A 14,681-nucleotide genomic window follows, 5' to 3' on the forward strand; every position below is an offset into this window, starting at 1 on the left:
AACCGTGTCCGGTCCTTTTCTGGGCGTGGGTGCCGCTGCTCTTTGGTCTGATGTCCCCCCGTCTGGCGGGCTGTAGTGCACACAGCCGGCCACACCTGGTGTCACCAATGCCCCGTGTGCCTGTCTCCAGGGATGTCCTGCGGGTCCCTCCTGGGTGACAAACAGGATCCAGCTGCTGCCACAGCCATCTGAAGCCATCTCCTAAAATTAGCCCCGTGGTGGGGTCATTTATATCCGGACCCTCGAATCGCAGGCTCTCAGAGCTTGGAGGGGCTTGAAGGTCTGCAGTTCACCCCCCGACCCCCAGGGAGAGAAGGTGGCCCGTGGTCACACAGCTGCCCAGACCCTGCCCCTCAGCGAGGGCTGGCCCGGGGGCCTCGATCCTTCTGGACTCGGCGGTCCAGAACACAGGCCAGGCCCTCCCCCTCCGCCCTGATGTCCCCACGTCTGCCCGAGGAGCTCGCCCTGGGCAAGTTCAAGCTTGCAGTGCCCACTTGCTGCCCTGTCCCCACCCCCCCGGCGTTGTCCCTGGGCAACCTGCCTTGTCTCTCTCCGCCGCACTCCCCACTGCTGGGTGGCTTTGTGAGGGTGACACAGAGCAGATGCAGGGAGAGCTCTGTCACCCCCCTGGCACACAAGCCCGGCTCCACGGGGGCTCGCTGTAAGCCAGGCACCTTTCCAGCTGGTCTGCCCGAATTACCAGGACGTGGGCCGTCGCAGTGTCCCTCCTGGATGGGGGAGAGGCCAAGGCAGGGCCAGGGGAGCGTCTTGCCCGAGACTACGGGGCTGGAATAAGGGGGGGAGCCGGGACCAGAGTGGCCGGGGGGTTGGTGTGCGGTGCTGTCTGTGGGCTCGAGACGATTTCCAGGTTTTTGTGCCTCCTGGTGTGTGGGCTGTGGGTCCCAGGAAAAGCTGCGTCCGGCAGGGGGTGGGCACCCCAAAGACCCTGCTGGCTAGGCACCATGCGCTTGTAAACTTTAATTTCCGTACAGTAGAGAAACTTACAGTACAGGCAACACGGGAATCAACGAACAGCGAAGCTCACAACTACACCCCAAAACACGCTCCCCAGCTGAGGGGGTGCCTCCCGCCCTGCTCCTGGGACGAGTCCGTGCGTCGGCCACTCCGTCCAGAACAGCGAGGGGAGGCGAAGCTGGCTCAGTCCTTGCAACCCCTTCCCCCTGACAGGTCCCAGCTTCCTCTGCCCTCTGCCCCATGGTCACCTCCGGGAGGACAAGCAGGCCTTCCAGAGCGTGTCAGACACACTCTGCCCGCTTCCAGCTGCGCTCCCGTCTGGGAAGGGGGAACCTCATCGCCAGCCGCAGAGCTGGACTGGGCAGCCAGGGAACATCCCCTCGGTGCCTCCTCGAGGGTGTCAGAGGGGGCCTGCCCACCAGGGACTCCAGGCTGGCGGGGCAGACAGCCCTGGGCATTCAACGTGGTGGGTGCTGTGGTTTCGGGCTCCGGGGGGCCAGGGAGGCATTCCTGGGGGAGGAGGAAAGCTGAGACCTGAGCAGGTGAGAGTCGGTGAGGGGAAGGTGGGGTAGGAGCAGGGTGGGCATTTCAGACAGAGGTATCGACAGGTGCAAAGGCAGGAAGGTGGCAGAGAGGATGGGACCTCCGGGGAACTACAGAGGAGTTTTCTAGACATCCCGAGAACTTGGAAGGTGGCCCTCAGGAGCATTTGTATGAGGGGGACATTGGGCTGCCCCCATGGGCACCATGATGTGGGAGCCAACGCTCCCCAAAGGCTGAGATGTGGACCCCTGGCGAGGCCCAGCCTGAGGCTCTGCCCCTGGATGGCCAGGAGGAGGCTGCTGGCTCTGCTGAGGACCGATCCCGGTCCTTCGTCCTGATCCCACGGGAGCCAGTGGTTCTGGACGGAACCACTCAGCTGGCACCTGTCCTCGGCTGCAGGCTTTGGAGCTCGGCCACAGAAGAAGGTCGGCCCCACCTTCACACGACCACCTCGGGCGCAATGCTGAAGAGGAGGTCGTCGTTCCCCCGCCGCACCTCCAGCAGCAGCGGGGACTCGTTCAGGACGGCCTCCTGCAGCTCGCTCGAGTCGGCCAGAGGGCGCCCGTTGACCTTGACAATGATGTCGCCGTCTTGGATGCCCCCTCTGCCAACAGGAGAGACATATGGTCACTGCACAGTGCCTCGAGGCCCGGGCCCGGGTCGGGGCACCATCCGGTTTACCAGGTGAGACCAGCGTCCTGATTGCAAGGCTCTCACACCGGACGGACACCAGCGTCCTAGGACGGGCAAGTGCTTTCTCAGTCTACTTTGTCTACACCTCAGAAGGGCTGGTTCAAGTTCTGGCTGCAGCCTTCCTAGCTGGGCTGCCTCAGGCCAGGCACTCGGCCCCCTTGAGCCACAGTTTCCACACACGCAGTCCCACGTGGGGGCATGCTTTGCAAATTACAACGAGGTCCAGGGTGTTGATTCTAACGTTACTGCTGTTGCTAAGACTTGCGCAGAAGAGGCAGAGCTCACTGGGCTGGCCTCCCTCCTGCATCTGACTCGCCGTGACCCTCTCCTCCACCCAGAACAAGGCAGGGTGGCATGGTGGTTAGACGTGTGGGTGACGGCGCCAAGATCCACACGTGCCGGCCGTGTGAGCCGGGGGGAGTGACTTCTCTAAGCCTGTCTCCATCTGTGAAAGGGACTGGGCGCAGTGGCCCACCCCCCTGGCTGCAGTGATGATTAAGGCCATGACGCGTGGGGCACGCCTGGCTCACGACGCAGCCGTGGTCCGCGGCAGCCACCGCCCCACCAGCCTCACTCTCTGGTCTTGCACGCGGCCGCTCCCCGTAACCGCTGCCGCTGACAGCAGCGGTGCGCAGCGGCCCCGAATCAAGGGCCTGAGCGTGGTGGTTCTTCAGGGATCTGCACTTCAACAGTGTTTCCTGCGGGCCGGCAGTGGGCTGAGCACGTGTGCTATCTGTGTCCGTCACAGAGGAACACGCGGGGCCCACATCTTCCAGCACGGCCTCCTGAAGCAGCAAAGTTCAGAAAACAGAAAGAAGGTGTCCTGTTGGGTTGAAGGGGCCGTGGGGGCTGGGGCCGGCCTGCCTGGCTCGTCTCCACCCACCCCGTCCTGGCTCCCCAAGCAGCCAGACCCCAGCGCAGACCACCTCCAGCTCCCGGAATTACAGGTTAGAACCACCGAGCTGGTGCAGCCCACCCACTGTGCTGCTGGAGACCAGGCACAGGAGGGGAGGGGACCTCCTCGGAGCCCATCTCGGGGACTGGATCAACACGCACAGGTGTAGAAACCTCGCTGCTCTGCCTGCCTCGGCTCACGGGGTGGCAACCTCAACCTTTCTCTAGTTCTTGACGGTTCAAAGAAAGCAACGCTTTATTTCATTTGATCTTGACAAAGTCCCAAGTCCCCTGGGGTAGAAAGAGAGGGCTGAATCATGTCCATTTTGCAGGCGAGGGAACAGGCCCAGAGAGACCCAGGCTGGCCCCCTTGGCTGGGGGAGTCAGGCTGGAGCGGGCTTCTCAGCTTAGACGGGGCCTCCCCCATGGTCTCCCCAGACCTGAAGGAAAGGACAGTCTGGGCCAGGACAGGGCGTGGCCTGAGCTCTACGGTGTACTTCATCTCTCCAGCCGCCCCTGGCTTAGAAGACAGGCCACAATCCCACCCACGTCACGTCATGCTGCCAAGAAGATCAAGATCACTCGAGGTCAGTGAAGCAGGCCCAGCCCAGGCCCCACGCCCACCTACCCCACCGCCGGGATGTCTGAGCGCCTCCCGTCAGGCCCGCCCACTTCCTCCTGGGAGCCTACCTCTGAGAAGGTGAATTCGGAACAACCTCTTGCACATAAATCCCACTGCTGACGGTCGGGAAGTCTGGGTTGCCGGCCTTTAGTTCCTCCACCACACTGAAAGCACGGTTCCACTGTCAGCACATCCTCGGAGTCTCTAAACTGGCTCCTGGTGCAACGCTGCCCCTCCCTCCACCACCCAGGCCAGACGAGGAGCCTCCTCCGGGCTGCCACCCACACTGCCCTGGCCTGCCACTGACCACTCTGGGGTGTCACTGCTCTTGTCTGGGTCCCCCACTCGACACAGCTCCTCCAGGGAAACCCTAGTGCAGGTGGGTGGGTAGAAGAGTGGGTAGGGGAGGACGATGGACAGATGGGAGGATGGGCGGGGGGAGGGATGCGAGCAAGGAAGGAAAGGAAGAAGGATGGATGGACGGATGGAAGGAGGAAGGAATGAGGGATAAATGGACGGATGGGAGGAGGACGAACAGACAAGGGGTGAATGACAGAACGGATAGAGGGAAGACGGGACGGATGGTGTGACGGCTGGCTGGACGGATGAAAGACAGAAAGAAAGAACACATTTAAAAGGTAAATTGGTATACTGGTCTTGATTACAAATCACTTTCTGATTTAATCCCTAGATTGAGAGCTGCTGAAACAGGAGGAACGATCATTTTAGGGACTGTGTGGGGTTCAGCGTGCGGTCAGTTGAACAGTTCTTCCCCGAGCTCCCCAGCGCAGCGAGCTCTTTCTCCTTCCAATCCTTGCACTCGACTTTGCATTTTCCTTCCTCCCTGCCTCCTTTCCTTCCTCCCTGTCCCTCCTCTTCCCCACCCTTCTTTAGTTCACTCGTTCAGTATTTCCAGGCACCCGCTCTGCTGCAGAGCTGGTGCTGGGGCAGAGGGATGAGCAGGACACAGTCCTCGCTCCCAAGGAGCTCACAGTCAAGGTGGGGCGGCAACAACAGGCAATTCCAACACCATGGGGCCAGTGAGATGCTGGGGACAGAGGCACTTCCTCCCACTTGAGTGGCCTGGGAGGTAGAATAGTGTCCCCCAAAATTCACGTCCACCTGGGACCTCAGATTGTGACCTTGTTTGGAGACAGGGTCTTTGCAGACATAAGTGGTTAAGGATCTCTAGAGGAGATCATCTTGACTTAGGGCGGCCCTACCTCCAACGACTGGTACTTTTATAAGAGAAAGGAGAGGGAGATCTGGACACAGACGCTCAGGTAGGAGGCCGTGTGAAGAGAGAGGCAGAGCTTGGAGTGACACAACCACAACCCAAGAAACACCTACAGCCCCCAGGAGCTGGAGAGGCAGGAAGGACCCTCCCCTAGAGCCTTCAGAGGGAGCACAGCCCTGCTGACACCTTCACTTTGGACTCTGGCCTCCAGAACTGTGAGAGAATGAATTTCTATTGTTTTAAGCCACCAAGTTTGTTGTAGTTTATTATGGCAGCCACAGAAAACTAATCCAGGAGGCTTCCTGGAGGAGGGGGCACCTGAATGGAGTCCTGAAGGAGCCGAAGGAATTTGTCAGGCAAAGGAAGGAAAGGCATGTCAGGCAGAGCGAGAGGCCTGAGCAAAGGCTCAGAAGCCTGAGTGTGTCGGGCCCACTGGAGCCCGTGCAGGTGGCTGGGCGAAGCTGGGCCATGGTCTGGGAGGAGGGCCGAAGGGAGGGGCGAGAATGGAGGGGCAGCAGGGGGCAGCGTCCCTCAGACACTCACCTGGGTGTGATGGTCCGCATGCGTATGCCGATGAAGCGCTTCTTCCAGTCTGGAAACAAAGACCACGGGACTCGGTGAGAGCTGCCGTGAAAGCCTCTGCCCCCTGAGGGGCCAGGCAGGGCCAAGGATCCCCCGGGAGCAGAAAGCAGCAGGAGCCATCCTGCTTGGGCCAACCCAGCCCTGTGTGGTCAGGCACCTAGAGCCTAGAGCCGCCTCTGTCCCCTTGGCTGCTCTTGAGGGGCTGGGAAATGTCCTGGCTCTGGTCTGGTGGCTTCACGCCACCTTCACCCTCAGGCACCCGCCAACCCCATCAGCTCTCACACCTGCTCTCCCGATGAGTCCCACACCCGGCCCCCAGTGGCCAGTGGGGGGTCCCTCTCCAGCCTCCACCTGAAGGCTCCCCAAACTTGCCTCACTCAGATCTGGACTCGTCACTTCCCCGCCTTCCCATAAGTGATAACATTGACCCTAAATGCCCAGTGAGCACCACCCGTGTGCCAGGCCCTCCAGTTGGAGCATGGTACACAGCTCACTAGTGTGGCACCTCTGTCCCCCAGCTGCCCATGACTCAGCTGGCATCCTAGACCCAGAAATAACATTCACATATTCTCAACCATAGAACAAGTCTCGGTACACCTCTAAAACTTCATGTCACGAAAGTATGCTCTCTGACCACACTGGAATTAAACTAGAAATCAATAATAGAAAGGTATTAACAAGATTCCCAATAACATAAAAACTAAATAACACACTTCTAAACAACCCATCTTCAAAGAAGAAATCAAAAGGGAAATTAGAAGATATTTTAAACTGAATAAAAATGAAAATACAATATACCAAAATTTGTGAGATGTAGGTAAAGCAGTACTTAGAGGGAAATTAATAGTACTAAATGTTAGAAAAGAAGAAAGTTCTCAAGTCAATGACTTCAGCTTTCTCCTTAAAAACTAGAAAAAGAACATCAAATGAAACCCAATGTAAAGGGAAGAAAGGAAATAATAAAGAGTAGAAATAAATTAAATAAGAAACAGAAATACAATAGAGAAAATAAATAAAAACCAAAAGCTGATTCTTTGAGATGAATAAAACTGATAAACTTTTAGCAAGACTTAATAGGAAAAAAGGAGAAAAGATATAATTATTGATATTAGAAATGAGAGAGGGGACATCACCACAAATTCTACAGGTATTAAAAGGATAAGAGACTATCATGAACAACTTGATCCCAATAAATTTCACAACTTAGACAAAATAGAAAATTTCCTGAAATTTCCAAACTACCGAAGTTCACTCAAGAAGAAATAGATAACCTGAACAGCCTTATATTCAATAAAGAAATGGAAATCATGCTAAAAGTCTCCCCACAAAGAAACTTCAGGCCCAGATGGTCTCACAGGAGAATTTGATCACCTGTTTAAAGAAGAAATAGTATCAATTCTACCCAAACTCCTCTAGAAAACTAAAAGTGAATGAATACTTCTGTGATATTATAATTTATAATAAGAAATATATATTTTGATCTTCATCTATGGTTCCCAGCACATAGTTCCTAAAACTTTCATGATTTCCTAAGTGATAAGAGCTATAAGGGGCATCTTTTGCTCCCAGCTCCTGAAATAGCTGCATAACTATCACGGTGAAATGGGTTTTTGTTATTCACAAGTCCCTTTCAAACACCTGTGAGTTTATGCTAATGAAGTGGCTTTTGGGAAGCCCCTAAGGATGCGGGCTGGTTGCCAGGGGAACCAACCGCATGTAATTAGAGGACTGGAACTTTCAGCCCTAGCCCTCCCTCTTCTGCAGGGGGAGATGGGCTAGGGATGAATCACCAACAGCCAATGGTTTAATCAATCATGCCTACATAATGAGGCCTCCATAAAACCCCAAAAGGATAGGATAGGAGAGCTTCTGGGTTGGTGACCATGTGGAGGTGCTGGGAGAGTGATGTGCCCAGAGAGAGCATAGAAGCTCTGCACCCCTTCCCCCATACCGTGCTCTGTGCATCTCTTCCATCGGGCTGTTCCTGAGTCACATCCTTTTATGATAAACTGGTAATCTAGTCAGTAAACTACCCTCCTGAGTTCTGTGAGCTGCTCTAGCAAATGACTGAACCAAGGAGGGGCTCACGGGAAACTGATTTATAGCCACAGGTGACAACCTTGACTTTCGATTAGCATTTGAAGGTGGGTTGGTGGGGCAGTCTTTGGGACTGAGCCCTTAACCTGTGGGGTATGATGCTATCTCCAGGTAGACAGTGTCAGAATTGAGTTAAATTGTAGGACACCCAGCTTGGTGTGGGAAATGGTCACACATTTGGTGACCAGAAGTGCTAGAAGTGAATCAGTGTTATAGCAGAGAATTCACAGTAGAGGAGTGTTTTTCTTAAACAACTTCTCAGCTCATTATCCTGATACCAAAACCAGAAAAGAAAACTAGACCAATATTCTTCATGAAGATAGATGCAAAAAATCCTTACACGTTTCCCGCAAATCAAATCCAACAATACCTAAAAAGGATAATACATCATGACTAAGTGAGGTTTACCCCAGGAACGCAAGGATGGTTAACACTCAAAAATCAGCCAACGCAATTTACCACATTAACAGACTAAACAGGAAAACCATCATGTCAAAAAGTGCAGATAAAGTATCTGACAAACATCTAACATCTATTCCTAATTAAAACTAGAAATAAAAGGGAACATTTCCAACCTGATAAAGGTCTTCTATGAAAAACCCTCAGTTAACATCATACTTAATGGTGAGAGACTCAAGATTTCTCCCTGGGGTCTGGAACAAGGCATGGATGTCCACTCTCACCACTTCTATTCAATATTTTATGGGAGAGTCTAGCCAGGCAAGAAAGAAAAATGTATCCATATCGAAAAAAGTAAAACTGTCTTTATTCACAAACTACAAAATCATCTATGTAGAAAATCTGATGGAATCTACAAAAAAGCTACTAGAACTTGTGAGTAAGTTATCAAGGTGGCAGGATCTCTCATAATCAACTTACAAAAGTCAATTTTATTTGTATATTCTCATAACAAACAATCGGAAATTTAAATTTAAAAGAATATACCATTTATAACAGCATCAAAATTATGTAATACTTAGGAATAAACCTGATGAAAGACGTGTAAGACGTGTACCCTGAGAACTAGAAAACACTCTGACAGAAGTCCGGGGAGACCTAAATACTGGGGAGATAGTCTGTGTTCCTGGGTCAGAAGATTCAATCTTGTCAAAATAACAATTCTCCCCAAATCGACCTACAGATTCAACACAATCCCAATCAAAACACCAGGGGGAGATTTTTGAGTAGGAATTGACAAGCTGATTCTAAAACTCAGACTGAAATGCAATGGATCTAGAAGAACAAAACAACTTGGAAAGCGAGGGACAAGGTTGGAGGACTGACTTCCAGACTCAGCATGAAGCCAAAGCAATCAGGATGGTGTAACACAGACAAATAGACAAGTGGACAGAATATGCTCATTTTTTTTTTTTTCAGGAGGAAGATTAGCCCTAGGCTAACATCCGATGCCAATCCTCCTCTTTCTGCTGAGGAAGATTGGCCCTGGGCTAACATCCGTGCCCATCTTCCTCCACTTTATTTGGGACGCCGCCATAGCATGGCTTGACAATCGGTGAGTCAGTGTGCACCCAGGATCCGAACCTGCGAACCCCGGGCCGCTGCAGCGGAGCGCGTGCACTTAATTGCTGCGCCACTGGGCCGGCCTCGCTCATTTTGTTTTTCACAAAGTTGCAAAGGCAATTCAGTGGAGAAAGGATAGTCTTTTCAACAGATGGTTCTGGAACAATCAAATATCCAAAACAAGAAAAAAGAACTTTGATTCATACTTTGCACTATTTTTAAAAAGTTAGTTCAAAATGCTTCATAGTCCTAAATCTAAAAGCTCAGAAAGTAAAACTTTCAGAAGAAAATGTAGGAGAAAATCTTTCTGACTTCAGTTAGCAAAGATTTCTTAGATACAACACGAGATGCACAATCCATAAAAAAAAATGGGTAAATTCGACTTCATCAAAATTTACAAAACTGTTCTTTAAAGACAGTTAAGAGAATGAAAAGACAAGTCACAAGCAAAAATATTTGCAATCCACTTATCTGGTAAAGGGCTCAGATCCAGATGTATAAAGAACTCTCAAAACTTAATAATAAGAACACAAGCACCCTAAATTTTTTAAATGGGCAAAATATTTAAGCAGACATTTCACCAAAGATGATTGATGGATGGTAATGGATGGTACCAAGTGGGAGCTGAGGCCAGAGGGAGGCCGGAGGCCTGGCCCCACGGGTCTGGTGGGCCATAGAAAGCTCTGGTGTTTACCCCAAAAGAGGTGGAGGCTGTGGACGGTTTCGAGCAGAGACGTGAGTGGTCTGCCTTAAATTCTGAAACTCGGCAGTGCAGTGCGAAGGGTCTGTGGGGGAAGGGCAGTGGCAGAGGAGCAGGGAGGAGGCAACAAGCCCAGGTGAGTGCTCCTGGTGGCGGTCACGGGGGTGGAGCTGGAGACAGGGCAGCTGCCAGGTGGACAGATCCCCAAAGTACAGCCAACAGGGCTGGCTGATGGATTGGACGTAGGGGGGGAAGCCAGAGGATGGAGCTGCCCCTAACTGAGAGGGGGCACAGCGACGGGCACGCCCAGGGAGTGGGGGGCTGGAGACGTAAGTTTGGGGGAGTCACTCTCTAGATGGCATTTAAATCCACGAGCCTGGATGAGGTTCTCAGAGGAAAGGGAAAGGCCCAGGACTGAGGCCTCGGCCCTTCCTCCTGCCCTGGGGTGGGTCCTGCCACTGGTCAGCTCTGCCCATAACCCCAAGGCCGTGCTTGAAAAGAGGAAGAAAGCTGCGCTCCCTGTGCCTGTGAGTGAGCAGTGCCCTGGCGGGGCAGAAGTGCGGCCCGGGGCCACCTCGGCCGTCCCATTAGAGTCCTTGGGCAGCAGAGCACCCCCACCTCCCCCGACCCTAGAGCCAGCAGGCCCGGGCACACGCGGGTTCTCTAGAAACATGGGGTGCAGGCGGCCTGGCTGAATTTCTGGGTCAGCAGAATCATAACCATCAACCCTCGTCTTCCACCCTTATTGGAGCGTCACCTAAATGATGTGTGTCGGCCAGGCCGCCCTGGAAACAAGGCTGCAGGGGGTCGAGAGTCCTGTTTGTTTCTTTCTAAACATGTCATGGAACCACTCTGGACCGGATATGAGGCAAGAACACCAACGACGGGAATAAAACAGCAGCAAAGGAGGGGGGTGGTTGCTTAAGGGGCGCAGGGTGCTCTCTGGGGAGCTGGGACAGTCTGGGAACCGGAGTGGTGACAGCTGTACCGTGAGTGCACTGACGCGGCTGAACCGTGCATGTTACAGGGGTTACCGTGTATCACGTGAATGTCATCTCAACAAGAAAAAAAAACCACACAAGAGTGAAGCGCACGCCTGAGGCTTCTGGGGCATCGGGGCTAATCCTTGCCTTGCCCCCGACCCCACCCCAGGAAACGGCCCTTTAGCACCCAGTGCTCGGCCTTTGTCACTTCAGCTTCTTTTCCTTGCTCACATCCGACATCCACCTTCCAGCGAGTCCTGCTGGACCCAACCACTCCTGACCCCTCGCTGCCACTACCCCAAGCCAGGCCTCCGGGAAGGCAGCCGTGGGCCCTACGTGGACCCCAGCATCTCCTCTGCCACCCACAGTGGACTTCCTGCCCGGCAGCCAGTGGGGTTCTTTAAATCGTCACTTCCTCAGCCCACCACTTAGAATAGAGCCCAGCGTCCACGGTCTGACGCTCTCACCCACGCCCCTCTCTCCTGCGGGCCCCCGCGGCACTACCCTGACGTCATGTTACATGTTGGCGCTCTCGTGGCCTCCTCCCCACTAGCACGAAAGCTCAGGGGGCAGAGACCCACCGGAGCCCACGTGCCCAGCAGGCTCTCAGACACGGGCAGCGGTTGGGCTGAACCTGGCCCCACTCTGCAGATGAGAGGGCTGAGGCGGAAAGTGGCCCATCGCAGAGCTGGGGGACAGCCCAGATGGCACTCACATCAGGGGCACTGAAGCCTCTGGCCCCTCGAGGAGGGACACGGGGGAGGCTCGAAGAGCATCAGCAAGGCGCTGGGCCAGCGCTCCATAACACGGGCCCCCTGGCCCAGCCTCTGCTCCTGCGGCCCTCCTTCCTCCTTTATTTGGGAAGGATTCAGGAGCCTAGCTCGTGGGTCCCCCGAGTCTGCCTGTGACCCTGAGACCAGGGAATGTGCATTCGGGCCCTTTTTCCTCAGTGCCCACTCCCCCCTCCCCCAGAGCCTCCCTGCAGCCCTTCCTCGGCTCCCAGGCCACAGAGACCCCCAGATCAGGAGAGGAGTGAGGTTTTCCTCTCCCCAGGCTGGAGATGACCGCTGAGGAGCCATCTCCCGCAGTTCACAGAGGGGCAGACACCCATAACTGCCAGCCCCCTTAAAACAAATACCCTCGTGGGGGTACACTTTAGTCCTAAGGCTGGCTGAACCCCCAGACCCTCCTGGGGCCCCAGTCCAAGGCTCCCCCAGACGAGCATGGTAGTCTCTCTTACCCTGAAAGCCCCCAGAGGCCTCTGCACCCCAGCTCCTAGACGGGAACAAGACGTGCACCTTAACTAACGTCTCCCTGGTTTAATAAAAGAATGGTTTGTTTTAAAGAAATTTAGATTAACTGGGTTTGGATAATTTGATTTTTTATTAAAAAAGGAAGCAAAAGGGAACACCAGTCAACTCCAGAAGGACTTTAAGTTATAGATTCAGTCATTCAGCTAAGACTGATGGGGATCTTTGATTAGTCCACATGTCCGGGGGGAGGTGACAGCTCTGGGAACGGGGTGAGCGTTTCCCAGGGGTCTCGGGTGAGGTCAGCACTGACAGTCCAGGTACAACAAAGGAGCAAACCCCGGCCCCCGGTAGGTTCTTGTCTGAGAGCAGAAAGGAAGAGAGGCGAGAAGGAAGAGGATGCTATCACCCCATTTCTAACAAAACAGTCACCTCACAGCTCGATCTCTGCAAAGTGCAGCTCCACCAATTTCCGGGAAGGTGCCAAACTCAAAGGGACCCCTGGAGCAGAGGATAACCACACTGGAAAAGCTCAGCAATTAGAGAAAGGACCAAGGCTATGACCAGTACGAAGGTGCAGCCCTGGGTCAAGTTCTGAGCTTCCTAGCAGCCAAGGGGAAAAGGGCTCAAGAGGTTGGCTGATGCCCCCGTCTAGCAGAAGCCTTCAGCTTCTTTAGGGAAGACTGCCTCTGCCCTGGCTCCAGCTATCTTCACATAACGGACACTGATGAACCAAATGGAGTCCTCAACAGCAGTTCTTCTTGTGACCAGTCTTCATGCCACCAGTCTGGGCTGCACTGGGGTCCGTGTGCTTGACTGGCAGGGTTGTGGAGGATAGGGAGGGCATGAAGAAGCCCCCTGCTCTCAATGAACTGCTGATGAGGGGGCGGGGAGAGACAGGGAAGCAATTTAGGGTGTGAGTAGCAGGGCTGAGTCAGGTCTGGTACTAGCCAGGAGGTGGGCACGGGAGATAAAATGGCGGGAGGGAGTTCTCTTGGGCTGAAACAACAGTTGGGGAGGTGAAGGCCACCAGGAAAGGTCCTGAGATCAGGAGAAGTGTGACCCTCCTCTGGAAAGCAGCTGTGACCACCGACTTGAGCAAGGTGACTGGCATGCCCTCACTAGGGAGAGCTGCCCGCGCCGGTCACCGCCTCTCCCGATGGACACTCATCTAGGAGTGGGCAGGGTGGGCTGCACAGCCCTGTGTGGACGGGGGTGAGGAGATGGGGGCTGAGGAGATGGGGGCTGAGGGGAGAGGGACTTTCAAGGATCAGGGGCTTGGGCTCCACTTCCCCGGAGTAGAGGCTGCCCTACCAGGCAGTCTGCACGGCCAGAGGGCTGAAACACGGACTACCCGGGGACGGGCGGGCGGGTGGAAGGAAGGGTGAGCGGGTGGGTGAGCAGGCAGATGGGTGGATGAACAGAAGGAAGGAAGGAAGGAGAGATAGATGAAAGGAAGAACGAATGGAAGGAAAGGTGGATGGATGGGTGGATGGATGGATGGAAGGATGGGTGGGTGGATGGAAGGTTGGGTGGATGGATTGGTGGGTGGGTGGGTGGATTGGTGGGTAGGTGGGTGGGTGGGTGGGTGGATGGAAGGAAGCACCAGGTTCTGACAACCAAGGAGCAGCCCAGACAAGTGGGGCCCTGAGAGCCCAAGCAGCTGGAGGTGGGAGGTGAGGTCAGAGACCCCCAGCCAGTCTGGAGGGGCGGGGGGGAAAGTGGCCATGAAGTGAGGGCAGGGAGGAAGCCCTGAGAGGGCTGAGGCTGAGCCACCATGGGGTCCCAGGAGTTGAGGGCCCCGTCAGGAGTGAGCAAGGGCACACAGCACAGAAGGAGGGCCCGGCCCCCGCTGGAAGCTGTGGGGCATCCGCCCTGGCACAGTGCCCCCGCCTCAGCCCCCCCTCAGCAGCTCTTTACCTTTGACCTGCTTGTCCTGGAACTCAGTGAGGAAGAGCGTGATGCGGTCCGAGGGGATGGCGAAGGAGATGCCAGCTGCGACCTTGAGCGTGTTGATGCCGATGACCTCGCCGTCCTGGGCGGGAGATCAGAGTGGGCGGTCAGTCGGGGAGCCCAAGCAGCCGCTGACCTCAGCTGCAAAGCACCGCGTCCGCAGCTGGGTTCCTGGAGCTGACCCTGGCCGTCAGTGTCCCTATCCGAGCAGCTCCCTGAGCAGCCCCGAAGCTGTCCTGGAGAGGCACCTGGGGTCCACACCTGGGTCCGGGGCCCCCCGCCTCTCCCACCATTTCCCTCCAAACCTGACCCCCGACCCCTTCATTGCCTGGAAGAGTCGGCTGGGGAAGCTCGTGCCCTCAGAAGCAGTGTCCACTGACTGAGGACCCCAGGCAGCATTCGGAGGGGCCGAAGCTGAGAGAGAGGGATGTGACGAGGCCTGAGGGATGAGGGCCCCATCTATCCCTTCCTTCTGGAAGCAGGGTGGGGGCGAGTGAGGCCAGGGCAGCTCCCCAGCGTCCCCCACTCTCTCTGTCCCTTTGGAGCTGGCCTCCCACCCTGCCCCTACCCGTCACCCCCCGAGGCTGGTGCAGCCTGGCCCGCATCTGCCCCGGCCACCAGGGACCTCACT

At 55.1% G+C, this 14,681-nt stretch overlaps 1 protein-coding gene across 2 annotated transcripts in view; it reads right to left on the bottom strand.

Annotated features, from left to right (window-relative positions):
• Positions 1-963: 963 nt before the first annotated feature.
• HTRA3 (HtrA serine peptidase 3) overlaps positions 964-14,681 on the bottom strand; it is a 37,609-nt gene continuing 23,891 nt past the window's right edge. The window contains exons 6-9 of one of the 2 annotated variants that reach the window (XM_014788842.2): positions 14,018-14,132; positions 5,508-5,556; positions 3,796-3,891; positions 964-2,122 (exon numbers count right to left, since the gene is read on the bottom strand). In XM_014788842.2, coding sequence (XP_014644328.2) covers positions 1,957-2,122; positions 3,796-3,891; positions 5,508-5,556; positions 14,018-14,132 — 426 coding nt within the window. In that variant the 3' untranslated portion in view covers positions 964-1,956. Of the gene's footprint in view, positions 2,123-2,747; positions 3,666-3,795; positions 3,892-5,507; positions 5,557-14,017; positions 14,133-14,681 lie in introns of those variants that run through there. The other variant, XM_087434867.1, reaches the window with a different exon arrangement.

This window comes from Ceratotherium simum, chromosome 8, assembly GCF_057802395.1.
Source record: "Ceratotherium simum simum isolate JZ-2026a chromosome 8, ASM5780239v1, whole genome shotgun sequence".
Classification (NCBI taxonomy): domain Eukaryota; kingdom Metazoa; phylum Chordata; class Mammalia; order Perissodactyla; family Rhinocerotidae; genus Ceratotherium; species Ceratotherium simum.